The sequence below is a fragment of the Ambystoma mexicanum genome, chromosome 11 (genome assembly GCF_040938575.1).
Source record: "Ambystoma mexicanum isolate Mex_15411 chromosome 11, UKY_AmexF1_1, whole genome shotgun sequence".
Classification (NCBI taxonomy): domain Eukaryota; kingdom Metazoa; phylum Chordata; class Amphibia; order Caudata; family Ambystomatidae; genus Ambystoma; species Ambystoma mexicanum.
In genome coordinates this window covers 997,539,346-997,554,580 of record NC_090934.1, presented here as the reverse complement: position 1 = coordinate 997,554,580, position 15,235 = coordinate 997,539,346, and the positions used below count along the sequence as shown (strand labels likewise).

Here is a 15,235-nt window from a genome sequence, read left to right as displayed (position 1 = left end):
AAACCTTCATCATAGTTCTTCACAGTCTTTCTTCATAGGCCTTCTCTTTCATCATAGTCCTTTACTATAGCCCTTCTCCTCCGTCATTGTAATTCCTCATAATCCTTGATCGTAGCCCTTCTCCTTTGTCCTGGTCTTTCTCCATCATCACAATGCTTCATCATAGTCCTTCTCCTTTGTCATAGTTCATCATCATAGGCCTTCAAATTCGTCCATGCTCTTCATCATAGTCCTTTGTCCTAGCCCTTTGCCTTCATTGGAGTGTTTCTCCTTCGTCATAGTACTTTATTATAGCCATTCTCCTCCTTTATAGTAATTTCTCACAATCCTTTATCAAAGTCCTTCTCTTTTGTCCTGGTATTCCACATTCATCATAATGCTTTATCATAGTCCTTCTCCTTCATCCTAGTCCTTCTCCTTCATAGTTCTCCTTTATCATAGGAGAGGCGGTAAGGGTTTACCGGTACCGGTAAGGGCACCGGTACCAGTAAACCCTTACCGCCTTACTACGAGGTCCCTATGCGGGACCCGACATTAACGGCTAGTCTAGACCAGCCGTTAAAGTTGGGACCCGCAAAGGGACCTTGGTGCTAATTACGGTACCGCAATTTGCGGTACCGTAATTAGCTCCTTCCCCATTCCCATTATGCCCTATGGGGCAAAAATGGGAATGGGGAAGGGCCATGGAGGAAGGGGGAATTACCGCCCCGCCAACCTTGGAATGGGGTGGTAATTCCCCTTTCCTCCATGGTGGTACTGGTATGATACTGGCGGCAACCATGGTGCTAACAGCACCATGGTTTACCGCCTTCCGTGTAATGAGGCCCATAGTCTTCCTCCATTGACTTGGTGCTTCTCCTTCATCCTAGTCCATCATCCTTATCATTCTACTTGGTCAAATTCCTTCATAGTAGTCGTTTGTCATAGTCCTAATATCATGAGCACATTCAAGATCTTATTCACATGTCTTTGCAAGGCCAATGCACGATATGATAGTCAAAAAGCTTAGCAAAGTTTGGGAGGGAGAAACTAGAGTCAGAAGTATCGATTCCAGAAGAGAAAATTGTGAAAGTTTCTAAACTAGCTTTAAAGCAGCAGCACTGGCTATAGATGGTATCAGAGGTGACTCCTAAATGTACAATTTTATTAGATCTCATACTCTGCTCATTATTTTAATTATGAGGCTGGTAAAATCTCACACAAATTTCAGATGTACCTTCTGGTATCATTGATGAACAATGAAAGGAACACGTGTCGGCTGACCACCAAAATAACCCTAAAAACACTGCAAACAAGGATGCAAAGAGTACACATATTTTTCAAGCACAAGGTATCCGGTTATAAACACGTTTGAATTACAAGATAGCAAAGGTCTAAGCGTGGGATTTTGGTGGCCAGCTATTTTCGCAAAAGGGCAGATTTATTTACTATCACATGTCCATAACTAATTTGTTTCTTATTTATTCTGTGTTCACTTTTTATCATGTTATACCAGGATGGTGGTTTAGGAGTCGTCGCTTAGGCGCACTTTAGTGTGACAGTGCAGCTGTGGGATCACTCTTATTTACTGAACTAAGCCTCTCACATGCTGTGTTCATGAGACAAAACATAGCAATGTTTGTCGCTTGTTGACATTTTCTCAGCTTTCACATTATTTTCTCTTGCTCTCACACTGCAACAGTGCAGGCTGGTAATGTATGCTCACTCACTCACTCACTCACTCACTCACTCACTCACTCACTCACTCACTCACTCACTCACTCACTCACTCACTCACAGCCCCTTGAAAGTGTTTTGCTGATGTCCTGCACAATCTAGCCCCTGCCCCTTAGTCTCCACCCTTGAACATGTCCTGCTAACACCCAGTTATAGCTGTACCACCTCTGCCCCTCTTTAGCACATGTTCTGATAATGCCCCGTTGATCCTCACCCTTTCGGCACCTTCCCGCTCTCGTACATGTTCTCCCATTGTACTATTGTACCTGCTCTCGTATTTACCCCTCCCTCTTACTTGTCCCGGTATTCCCTTTTAGTGCCCCTGCCATTGCACTTGCCCTGTTGTAACTGCTTCCTTTGCCTCATCCCTTGCACATGTCAGTGCAATACTTTTTGAGCCTTGGCCCATTGCCCATTCATTGTGAATGCCCATGTAGTACCCTTTTGTACCAGCCCCCCTGCCCCTCACCTGTGCATTGGTGCTCATTACAAGTTTGGCAGTATTTTGTCAGTAAATCTACGGAAATACAGCTAAATGGAATTACTGTTACCGCCGCTTGGTCCCATGGATTTACCGCAGGATTACAAGTGATGGTAGGTTGGTGTAAATGCCAATTTTTGGAGTTCATAGGATTTCCGTGGGGATTTCAGTGGAATTACAGCTGGCGGTAATTCCACCCAGTAATTCCGACGATTTTTGGGGGTAAGGTGGCAGATTTACCTCCAGCTTTTTGCTGATGGAAAATTGCCGACCTCACCTCCAAATTTGAAAAACCGAGATGCAGTAATGCAGCGGTAATGGAATTACCACCATGTTTATCCACAGCGCCGTACTCATAATGAGGCCCAATAAAGCCCTGTTGCATCTTCGCCCTTTGCCACATCACTTGCACACGTACAGGTGATGTTACCTCTCCATTTGCGATTCCTGTGCCTCGTTCTCTTGCATGTGACCTTTTGTACCTGCCCATTCCTGCCTATCCCTTGGACAAGTCCTGGCAAAGCCATGTCCCACATGTATTGTCCTGCCTGTTAAACCGATGTACCCTGCGTGTGCCTTCTTTCCCCTGCCACTTCTTGTAAGATCCCTCTTGTACATACCTTTGCAGTGCCCTAATGAATGGGCTCCTGCCAGGCAAATGCTCCTGTAAGTCTCTGTTGAAACTGCTCTTTTGTTCTCCTCCTCCACATGCCCAGGTAATGTCCTGTTCAGCTGGAGTACTTTGCACGCCTCTCTTGCACATGTCCTTCGAATGTTTGTTGCACCTGCTTGTTCTAGCAATACCCTGTGCATTTACTCTTTTGTTCGCCTACATAAATCCTACTAATTTGACTTGGTGCTTCCCCCTTTGATGTCTCCCACACATGTCTTGGTAATGCCATGTAGAGGCCATTTGTTGGTATGCTTTCTTCCCTTGCTCTGTTGATGCCCTTTCCTTCTTGCCACCATCCCTTGCACATGACTTGGTAATGCCCTAATGTGTCTGCCTCTCCTCGTCTATGCCTGTGCACCCGTGCCGGTAGTGACTACCTTCCTGTGCACCGTCATCGTAGCAGACTGACCGCGGAGAAGGTGGCGCTATGACTCACTGAACCGACATGGAAGAGTCCTATCCATGGGTAGAATCTACCTTGTCTTACAAAGGTTTGGCTGGTGTCCAGGAGGATCTCACAGCCCTCCACGATCATGCGCTCGATGGCCAGGTTCTTGCGGATGTTTTCGGTCTCGCTCACCTCGTCGTGCATTATCCTGGGGACAGAAAAGAGAGAAGGGATCAGAGGGGCACAGCCAGTCCTTTTATCGGTCACATACCACAATGGAGCCAGGAGGCTTAACTAGGTAAACAGGGAGAAGTATAAATGTGTTCTGGCCACCCATGAGGCTAATGTGTGCCTTGCGAAAGTGGATCCATTGAAGAGATGCTGGTATGACTACAAATCCTGCAGGCCTTGGGTCGAGTCAGTCAAATGTCCAGCCTAAGCACCAGGGCATAGATCTGTCAAATGACTGACTCTGCTTAAGCCCTATCAGTGGTTTAGGTGTGCCTCACTTGTGTCTTAACCTATTCGTGACCTACCAACCTTTTACGATACTGGTCTAAACGGAGGAGGTTGTATTGCTGGACAGACTCTAAGCGGAGTTTTTGCAATTTGATTGAACATTTGGCTTTTGAAAGTTCATAGTTCTGGCCCTATGTTACAGGCACATTCGGTCAGTCCATCACACAGGGTGTTGTATTTGAATAAGTGTTAGTGAACAACAGTATTCCAAGCTACAGGCTTCTAATGGATCTGAGCAAAATGTGTATATAATTTAAACTACAGTACTGCAGGTAATGCCAGATAGACACAATTATATATTATCAGGAATGGAGGGTGTCATGGCTCCCCAAGTTCATAAAAAGTGAAAATCTTTGAACCAAGTGTATTGTTAACAAACACAACCTAACCAACCACCTGTGCAGCCCGGTTGTTTGCCTCAATAACCACATGCCCAGTATAACCTTCAAGTGTTTCCATTTTTCTCCTGGTGCCACTGGGTGTGCTCAGTATGCAGGTCATTCCAGAAGAGCGCCATTAGAAGCATTCATTCTGCCTCCCTATTTAGCCCTCTTCCACTTTTTCGTTTTTTCAAGACACAGGTTTGCAGAAGAAAGAATAGGCTTTCCATGAAAACAGACAATGGGCCTCATTACGACTCAGGCGGTAAGGGGTTTACGGCGGCGTAAACAGCGCCGACCCTTACCGCCTGATTCCGAGGTCCCTTAGCGCCATGGAGGTTTTAACACCTGCTTTTAGCAGGTGTTAAAATCCATGGCGCTAAGGGACCTTGATGTTAATTACGCCACCGTAATTTACGGTGGCGTAATTAACGCCTTCCCCACTCCCATTATGCCCTATGGGGCAAAAATGGGAATGGGGAAGGGTAAATGGGGATTGGGGACTTACCGCCCCGCCAACCTCGGAATGGGGCGGTAAGTCCGCCAACCACCATGGCGTAAACGTAGTTTACGCCATGGTGGTAAAGGTACGACCCAGGCGGTAACTTACCGCCTGGGTCGTAATGAGGCCCAATAACTTCTCAAGGTATTCTGGTTACTGAATATCTTACTTGCGTGTATTTGTTAAGCCCTATTATTGCACTGTATCAATCTTCAAACAAATATAATTTTGAATTGTACCCAATGTAAAGCTTCGCAGCATATCCAATTACCAAGGCCTGCTACGGCCCTGCCTTCAAATATTGGGCCTCATTACACGGTAGGCGGTAAGGGTTTACCGGTACCGGTATTTTACCGGTACCGGTAAATCCTTACCGCCTTACTACGAGGTCCCTTTGCGGGTTGGGGAATTTAACGCCTGCTTTTTGCAGGCGTTAAAAACCAACCCGCAAAGGGACCGGTGGAGCTAATTACGGTACCACAATTTGCGGTACCGTAATTAGCGCCTTCCCCATTCCCATACAGCCCTATGGGGCAAAAATGGGAATGGGGAAGGGCAATGGTGGAAGGGGGAATTACCGCCCCGCCAACCTTGGAATGGGGCGGTAATTCCCCTTTCCTCCAAGGCGGTACCGGTAAATTACCGGCATGAACCATGGCGCTAATAGCGCCATGGTTTACCGCCTACCGTGTAATGAGGCCCATTGACTTTAAGATTAAGGTAATTCAGGAAAAATGTGCGAAAAGGAAAAATGTGCAGGCTGAGATTCATTTGTGGTATCATTGAGGAACAGATTGCTATGAACACTTAGGAGCTATTGATTTACAAAAACGGATGTGAGTAGCAGAACCAAGCACGTTTTAACTGTCCTTGGAGAAGCTGCATGTCATTTTCACTTCTGAGATATTGCTTTGGTCGATGCTACAAGTACATAAACGTTACAATAATTTTAAAAAGATATATTTACATTAATTAATTAATCTTTGTAACGTGCTTCAAACCCGAGAGCAGTCGCTAAGCGTGGAACCGGGATTCGAATGCTTTGTCTTGCTTCCAAGACAAACATGTTGCCTCTGAGCTATCCTCCCCGCCCATCCACATCATCAGTTCTCGTGCATCTTTCCTTAATTACCTTTATGTTAAAGTCCATTTCTCGTTACTGCGCTGTAGCAGTTAGGGGGGTCCTGTGTTTCATCGAGCGGTTCAAGAGTACTCAAAACAATCTTTCCAGCCCTGAACTCCATTCTGGGATGCATTTTTTTCAGAACTCTTGTTTGAAGTTTTATTGTACATTTTTTTCATGTTCATCAAAGAGTAGCGGTGGGGCTGAGACTTGTACCCTTGGTTATGCTGTTCCTTTCACCACCCAATGAGGAAAAGGAAGTCATGTTTGCTTATCAGTTGGGGTTAATTTTGAGATATTCCTTAGAATTATCTTGACCTTTACGTGTAACATTGGTTCTTTGTACAAAGCAGGTTCTAAAAGAAATGTTTTTTTATGTTTATTTACAGCACTTGATAAATAGATTCCAATCTGGAAAGAGATTACACTTATCGGCTGAACACATTAGAAATTAAATGGTGCCACTACGTACGGGGCACCATTTCTGAAAAAAACCTGAATAATTGATCAGATAAAATGAAAATGTATTTTCGAAAAGTAAAATGTCACAAATGCAATGTGATCAGGTATATGAACTTATTTGAGTACCATTCGACCTACTCTGACTTAGAAAAACACTTGCCTCCAGAGTGGACGCCTAATAGCAAAATTTAACAAGGAAGTGTGGTACACCACCAAACACGAGCCAATATGGACTGTTCCTTAGATGGTCGGAGAGTCTGAGGCCGAGGATGATGCTATGACTACTGAGTGGACAGCATCCGCCAGAATGCCCGCTATATTATACGGGGGGGGGGGCTATGCGTGGGCAAGGTCTCTGTGAATATGGGGAGGAATACACCATAGGAGCCCCACACTAGGAACCCTCTCTCACCTTGCATGCAGGTTATGGCTTCACAAGACCAATCAGACACTGAAGCGAGATGCAAGAGGTGGGCAGCTAGGCAGGCGTAGCGTATACATGACAAGGACACTCGGGCCTCTGGCTTTTTGGCTCTTGTCCTTTCTGGGGTAGAAAGAAGGGGAGAAGAGTTATGGGGACCCTTCTCTGAGGGAATGGCCTGATTGATGGTTGCCCACATACTGTAGGGAGTGCTGACCACCCATGTGCCAGCTGGGATCCTCTTCTTCCACTTATAAAATCATGAGTTGATCTTTGTGAGTAGAAAAGAACACTGAAGCATCCAGGTGATGTCTGATGATGCCTGATGATGTCTGATGTTTGTTGAACACTGTTTACTTGATGTGTGAATAAGGTTTTACGAATGGCTCCTTGTGAAATAGCTACAGTCAACATCACCTGATGTGCCCGATGCTCCAGCCTTTTTCAGAGAGTTTCTAAGTGCCGTCAATACATATGGACTTGTAGACAAAGAAATGGCTTAAGTATGCAGTTAACATGTTCTTTAGAGATGAATCCAAGCATGATTTTGAATTTTGGCATATCTTTTATTTAGGAAGGCCAGTGTATTGTGTATGGACAGTGATCTATGTGCGCTACTACTCCTGGTAGACTCCCTATATTCTTTTAGTTGATTCAAGGGCATGGAAGATCATTTTCAAGTTGTCTAGTAGGACGAGCTAGGAAACCCACCAATCAGGGAGCCTGGATTCCCTCAATAGAGCCAACACGATTTTCCACTCTTTGACCTCCAGTCTTTGCATCACTATCATGCCAGGAACTGGGTGTGTTGCATGCAGGTTACACATGGATAACTGCAATAGGTGCATTAACCCATTATGCTGTTGGCTCGAACATTCCACTGAGACCAAGAGGCTGAATATCTACTGAGCCCTCCTTTGGCTGATTAATTCCATCTTTCAAGCCAATTCAGAGGATATTTAGTTTCACAAAGCAGTGCTAATCATCTGTTAGCCACCTAAAAGCTGACCAGAGCCGTTCAGAATTTGGCTTCATAATGGGGGTATACGGATAATGTCAGGGCAAGCTTCTGTCCTCTGCCATTGCACCTTTGTTGTTTTTGCATATGAAAGATTATTTGAACTTCAACATTCTGCTGTCAAGGGTCTGCCATTCCACAGGCTCTTGCTGTAGTGCCCCTTTCCGATCAGTGCCCCAGTAACCTGCTGCCTTTTGAGTTGAACTTACTCAATTTTGGAGGGCTCAAGCCTGCCCAAGCCAGTGGCTTGCCCCACCTCTGGTTATCTGGGAGCAGAGTCTGAAGAACTCTGAAAACATTACTAAGTTCCTAAGAGGTTGGAGCTCTACATTCTCCAAACTGAGGGGTGGGGGAAGGGAACCCTTAAAGTACAACCTTTACTGCACCCTAGGTAAGCCCCCCCTTCACAACCTGTTTTAATGGCTATTAGGTCAAGAGACCTTTTTCAAAACATTGAGCGGTCTTTCTAAATCGAACTGTCACGCCCCTTCCGCTGACAGCCACGCCAGGACCCAGAAGCGCTGTTGCGGGAGACTGGAAAAGTGTGTGTGTTTGTGTGTGGGTTGTATGTTTGTGTAAGTTTTGCGTTGGAGGAGTCTCGGGTGGGGAGGGAGTTGGGGGGCTGAGGGAAGAGGGTTTGGTGGTTGAAAACCCCTGATTTCGAATTTATCACCCCCAAGGGGGTGCTGGCAGCGGGCTGTTAGAGGTGAGTGTGGTGAGGGTCAGGGGGTGGGTTCTAGGGAATGTCGTATTTTCGCTTTTTGTAGGCTGCCCAAAATCGCACCAAAAAAATGGTCTTTTGTAGGACGACCTAAAAAAAGCGAAGAAATTAAGACAGAACCACTTTAATGATGTTTCCACCTGTATCTTAGCACTCCCTGTTGGCACTTCCACACTGCGGGATGCTTGGTGTAGGCCCCATTCCTAAGCACGGGTAAAAAGCTGGAACCCAAGAAGCTTTTTGTTGGCAGATCGCTGAGTGGACTGAATCGTCTGGTCCAGGTGGGCATATTTCTAGCTTTGGCCTGCAAAAGCACCGTCTCCCCTTGGGGGTCAATCCATGCCATGTTTCTTGGGACATGTAACTTTATAAGTAAATCATTATCATTGAATTTTGAAACCATGCAAGCAGGCAGTGAGAACGGGGTGGGGGGCAAAGGGAGCAACTAACCCCTTACTTCTGTAGCAACGGGTAGAAACTATACTTTACCCCTGTAATGAAGCTTTTAGGGATGCTTTCAGTTGCCGACTCTGTGATATCATGCACCGTTGCACAACCCATCACTGTCGTTGGGCTAGGGGAGGGGCCTTGGTAGGCCAGCAGATTGGGAAGTGACACAGGGTTAGGGAGGGGTTCCGGGGCACAGGGGAAGTTCAGTTGCTGTAAGAATAAAGAAGGCTGAGCACATAGCTCTGGTGTCAGTGTTTGTCATTGGCAACAGAGTAGTCCTCTGTTGCTGCCGATGGGTTGGACCTTCACATTGGCGACGATCAGGGGTAAGCCGACATAGCCAGTGGTTCCCAGCCCACCCAGCCTGCGCTCATCCAGGTGGTGCGGATGCCCACGGGAGACCGCTCTAGCAAGGTCGACGTCGTTCAATAACGTGCCCGTGCACGAGCGTGCCCCTCTACTCGCTAGTGGACAGTGGGAAGCAGTCAGCATCTAAGGAAGGGTGCGGTCGAGCACTGGTAGCGCGACGGCACACCTGCTAGTGTTCTGTTCACCTTAGCCAGCAGCGGGCGCGAAGGCCCAGTTTAAGAGGACACACCGGATAGAATACTAACTTTGCTAGTGCACAGAGTGCACGACATGCACATCAGCGTGCGGCTCAGCAAATACTGAGGATAGTGAGACACACCCAATCACTGTTACGGAGGCTCAGGACCAGCAAAGAGTACAATACAAAGTGGCATACGAAGGGCAACCACTGTCTGTGTTCCAGGAGCTTTCTTCACAGCAAGGCTGAGCAGCCTGTCTGATGAGACTCAACGGGGAAAAACAATAAGTGAAGTCAACCACGTGCCCCACATTACTAGCAAAATATCATCATGTCGGATGGCGAGGTACCGGCAACAGTGTCGGCAATGCCCTCTGACACCTATCAGCTGACTCAGGTGAGACCCGAGTTATGCACCTGCCCCTGAATTTGACCTGCAAAACATCAGCAGTTTGGAACCAAGATGGGTGCGATGGCTAAGGGGCTTCTAATTCCATGTGGAGGCCAGGGGTCTCACCGATGACACCAGGGTAAAGAACATGCTCTCACTTGCAGTGGGCCCTGCATGAGGGACATTGTAGGAGAGCCTATTGACATGGAGACAGCATCATTCTGTGGCCTACATGAAACACTGTCCAATTACTTTGCACCCCAGCACCCCACATGAATGTGGACTATGCGAGCCACATTTTCCACACTACACGTCAGGAGAAGGGCAAAGTACTTGACAACTTTGTCATGAAACTGTGTATCAAGACAAAAACGCTGAATTCTACAGATATTCCAACAATGAAGCGCTGCGCTCTCAAGACATCGTGGGTTGTGATTCCCAGACATTTCAAGAGAAATTGCTGCAGAAACAATGGTCTCTTGAAGAAATACTGGCACTTGCCCGCGTGGAATTCGCCATTGATCAACAAATGGACATGAACAAAGTGACCATACAAGCCCAACAGGCGGAAGTCGAGAGTGTGAACAAACTCACTGCAGCCATCAGCAATGCCCCAGACACAGTGATGCCACGTGCTTAAAGTGTGGCTACGAATATCCCCAGGCGGGCACGTGCCCTGCGCTAGGACAAAAATGTACAGTCTGCGGAGGTGAAGACCATTTCTGGGCCATCTGCAACAATGTCCCTCTACTGCCTCAAAGGAGAAGAATGCCAAAAGAGAGATGGAGAGCCACACAGACAAGCCAGCGCGCAACAGGGGCCGGCAGTGAGACAAGAAGATACACGGTAGAGGACCAGGAGCGCACCAGGTCGTACCCTCATGGGGAATGCCAATCGTCTGACGGACATGGGCAGTGGCGCTCCAGGCGACATGTCCACTACATAAAAGGGCAGTCACCATCAAGCAGTGACTCGGTATCGGTTGTGGATGATCAGAGAAAGAAGGGATATGTAGTGACACTAAACAATGATGGGGCCAAGGAACACAGCCCGACGTTGATCATGCACATCAATGACTCCCCTGCTGAGTTCCTCATCGACACAGGGGCAACAGTAAACATCCTGAGCGAGGAGGCTTATAACAGTCTGCCACAACCCCAAAAGCTGAGACTGCCAACCATGGACATCTATACATATGGGTCCATTGCACCCTTTCCATGCACGGCAGTTATTTCCGTAGTGTGCTCACACAAGTCACACGCGACACGTCTCAAGCTCCACGTGCTCCAGACAGAGACTAACAGTGGGTGTATCCTCAGCTTTTAGACCGCAGTAGACATCGGGCTGGTACACGTCCTCTACCAGTTGATGGCACATAACTATCTGGCAAAACTTGACGACATAGAAAATGCATTCCCAAAACTATTCAAAGGGCTCTGCAAGATCAGGAACTGCAGAATTCAACTTCACATAGACTGCAACATCACGCCCATAAATCCAATATTATCGGGGCAACCCAATCAAAATACAGAGGCAGGTGGATGATGAGCTGAAAAAGTTATTGGACCAACAAGTCATTGAACCCACTTTGGGGCCCATGCCCTGGGTATCCCGTATAATATCAGTCTCCAAAATGGCAGCAGAAGGGTCCATCTGGTTGTGTGTAGATATAAGAAGGGAAAATGAGGCGCCTTGAATCACAGACATGATTCATCTGCTTCAAGGAGCAAAAGTATTCTCGAAACTGGACCCCACCAAGGGGTATCACCAGCTAGCGATCGCCCCGGAATCAAGATAAATCACCACATTCGTGACGCACATGGGCCTATTCCGATATGAACAACTCAGTTTCAGAATATCGTCCGCAGCTGAAATCTTTCAAGACAAAATTCGCAAGGTTATCCGACACATCCCGAACTGCTTAAACTACTCGAAATACATCCTGGTTTTCGGTAAATCCAAAGAGGAGCACAAAGCCGCACTCTACTGGGTATGTTCAGTGCTTGAGGCAGCGGGTCTGACATTGAACAAAAACAAGTGTGAGTTCTTCAAGGTCTCACTGAGATTATGCGGACACATTCTTTCAGAACGAGGCATGCGACCCGACAAAGTGGGAGTGCTCAACATTGACATTAGACTGCATAACCTATCCTAGCTATGCTCTTTTTTTGGGCTTGCTAGTTATTGCTCCAGATTCCTGCAAGACTATGCCACTATCAGCACGCCCCTCAGACAACGCAACAAACGTGACCAAGCGTTTCAGTGGAATGCCAGGAAGCTTTTGAAACCATCTGCAACAACATCACCAAAGTGGAAGACATGGCACACTTTCACGGTGACCGGACCACAGATGTGGTTGTAGACGCTAGCCCAGTTGGACTAGGTGCCTTCTTGACAAAACAGGACCAGAACAATCCACACAACCAACTCAAACTGGCATACGGCAACCAGAGTCTCATGCACACAGAGCAGGAATACTCACAGGCTGACAAAGAGTGCCTGGCCATCATTTGGGGCTGTGCGCATTTTCATCTGTTTCTCTACGGGAAAGCGTTCACATTTATCACCAAGCACCAGGCCCTCCTGGCAATTTTTGGCAACCCAAAGGCAAGGATGCACCCGGTAATTGCATGATGGGGCCTGTGAATGCTTGATCACCGACCGGGAAAAGAGGCGAACCCGGCAGACTACCTGTCCAGACTCCCGAAAAGGCTGATGAGGGCAGGCCCGTTCATCTCATAGGCATATCTCAACTACGTGGTGAACCACATGCAACCCTTCCCTGTGGCCTGGGCCTCCATTAGGAGTAAATCTGAACAAGATCCAGCTTTGCACATCATCACAAGCTGTTGGAACAAAGGAAAAATGAAGCATGCCTGGGCGCAGGCGAACAGTCAGGCTGCGGCTGTGCAGCATGATGTATGTAGCCTGCAGCTGGTGCAGGATGAACTTACGGTGGTGGAGTATCACATTGTCATGGAAGGATGTAGAGTCGTGCTGCCCAGCACGCTCCGGCAACATGTGGTCCATCTTGCTCATAAGGGATAGTGGGGGGTGGTGTCCACAACATTTTTGCTCCGGCAAAAGGCCTGGTTCCCCAAGCTGGATGCCATGGTGAGGACATGGTCCAGCACTGTGCCACATGTCGTGTTGTAGCACCTTTACGCATGCCCCCAGAGCCCAGAGGGAGTGTGGAAGAAATTGGCCATGGACTTCGTTAGGCCACTGAGGGATGGGTCACACGTGTTAGTGCTGATTGATGAACATTCTCGTTTCCCGGATGCTCAGATAATTGCGTTCACATCTGCTGCCAGTATCACACCTGTGCTGGATAGAACGCTCCGACATATGGTATCCCCAAAGTCATCAAATCTGACAATGGTCCTCCATTCACTAGCCAGGACTTTGTGAACTTTGCAAGCTACATGGGCTTTCACCATAGGAGGATCACACTGTTACGGCCACAAGCTAGCGGAATTTCCGAACATTTCACAGCGAACGTCAAGCGATTTCTGCAGGTGGCCAATGCCACTAACAGCTCATTCGAACAGACCCTATTCCAGCTGCTCAGGGCGTCCCGGGACACCTCGCACAGCACCATGGGAGTGTGTCCTGCTGATACCATGTTTGGGAGGGCAGTCCATACCCAACTGCTAGAGGGCCCGATTCCTCATCCCAAGAGCCCGCTAGAACAAGCCAGGGTTTGTGACGAGGCAGAGAAAGAGAAAATGAAGGACAGGGCGGACGCCAGGAGAGGAGCCAAAGAAAGCATAACACCCTGCAGACTGATTGAAGATCTGTTGTAAAATGTCATATAATGTGTTAAAAAGGGGGGGAGATGTGATGTTGTGCACCGTTGGGCTAGGGGAAAGACCTTGTTAAGCTCCAGGGATTGGGAAGTTATGCGGGTTAGGGAGGGGTTCCGGGGCACAGGGGAAGTTCAGATGCTGTAAGAATAAAGAAGGCTGAGCACATAGCTCTGGTGTCCGTGTTTGTCATTAGCAACAAAGTGTTCCTCCGTTGCTGTCAAGGGGTCAGACATCACAGACGGCTCTTCTCAAATGAAAATGCATGCATTTTCAATATTGCTGGAAATAAGACATGATTGTCGTTTGCACCATGTATATGAAATGAACTGTTGCTAATGCAGTGACCTTGAACAGTATCCACCTTCAATGCTGAATTCTATTTTTAAGTTGTGTGACTGCGCCCAAAGCAGAAAGCTGCAACATAGCACAGCAGGTTAGGTCACTGTTGCTAAGTTAATATATGATATGATATGATAATTCATTTGTATTGTGCTCATACACAAGAGTTTCAGAGCGATATAAGGCAAGGGAGGAGAACAGGGGAAAACAAAACAACAATCCGACTAGGGCCAGTGACATTGAGAACGCGCAAGTGCATGGGAATGGGAAAGGCGAAAAGTGCATGGAAGGGGGAGAGAGTGGAAAGTGCGGAGCAGAAGAGAACAGATAAATAATAATAAATAAAAATAAATAATAGAGGCAATAAACAGTGGTAGTCTGATAAGTGCAGAAAAGAAGAATATGTGGGGGGGGGATGCATGACTGTATGGGTACAGATACATCCCCAGTGCAAGGGGTGGCCAGGAGGCAGTGCAGGCTGGCAAAGTGAGCAGGTACCTGGGCCCAGGGGACAGAGGGTGGCCAGGTGCACAGTGCCAAGAGAGAGCAGATCAGCATAGGAGAGGGGGAGTGAAGACAGAAGCAAAGAGAAAGGTCTTGAGGAGCTTCCGGAACCGAGTGGCAGGGAGGCTGTCCCAGAGGGAGGCCCCAGCCGAAGTCAGAGATCTACCCCAAGCTCATTTCTTTTAAGAACGACTGACCCTGAGGGAGTTAGAGGTAGAGGAGCGAAGAGCTCAAGAGGGGAGGTATTTGCGGAGGGATAGCTGAAGGTATTTTGGACCCAGGCCCCAGAAAGCCTTGTGGACACTGCAGAGGGTTTTGAATGTAATCCTTGCATCCACTGGGATCCAATTGAGGGATTTCAGAGCTGGAGAGATACGATCCCAGGGCTTGAGGCCAAGCACAAGTCTCACGGTCCTGTTCTGGATTAGTTGCAGAGGGTGGAGAGTAGAGGCAGGTAGATTTAGAAAGAAGCTGTTACAGTAGTCCAACCAAGAGAGAACCAGAGCTTGGGAGACCGTGAGCTTCTGGGGGAAGGAGAGGAAAGGCAGAGTACCTCTGAGGAGGTGCAGTATGTGTTGAGTTCAACTTATAAATCCGCCCAATTTTTTCGAATTCCTTCTGTAAAATGTGCTCTAAAAGACACCATGTCCTCATGGTTAGGGTTCAAGCTCGCTTCATGATGCATTGCTACTTTGGTTGTAATTGCATTTTATTCTGCGTGCTGCCGTCACTGCAAACACCACTGAGGGCAGCTTTTCCACTGTCCCAAAACCGCAATAGGAACATCAGCA

General features: G+C 47.5%; 1 protein-coding gene across 1 annotated transcript in view; it reads right to left on the bottom strand.

Moving 5' to 3' along the window:
• The window catches only part of RASGRF1 (Ras protein specific guanine nucleotide releasing factor 1), a 670,043-nt gene that overhangs the window by 160,514 nt on the left and 494,294 nt on the right, over positions 1-15,235 (bottom strand). Inside the window, exon 9 of the mRNA XM_069624182.1 lies at positions 3,348-3,466. Within this exon, the coding sequence (XP_069480283.1) occupies positions 3,348-3,466 (119 nt within the window). The remainder of the gene's footprint in view (positions 1-3,347; positions 3,467-15,235) is intronic.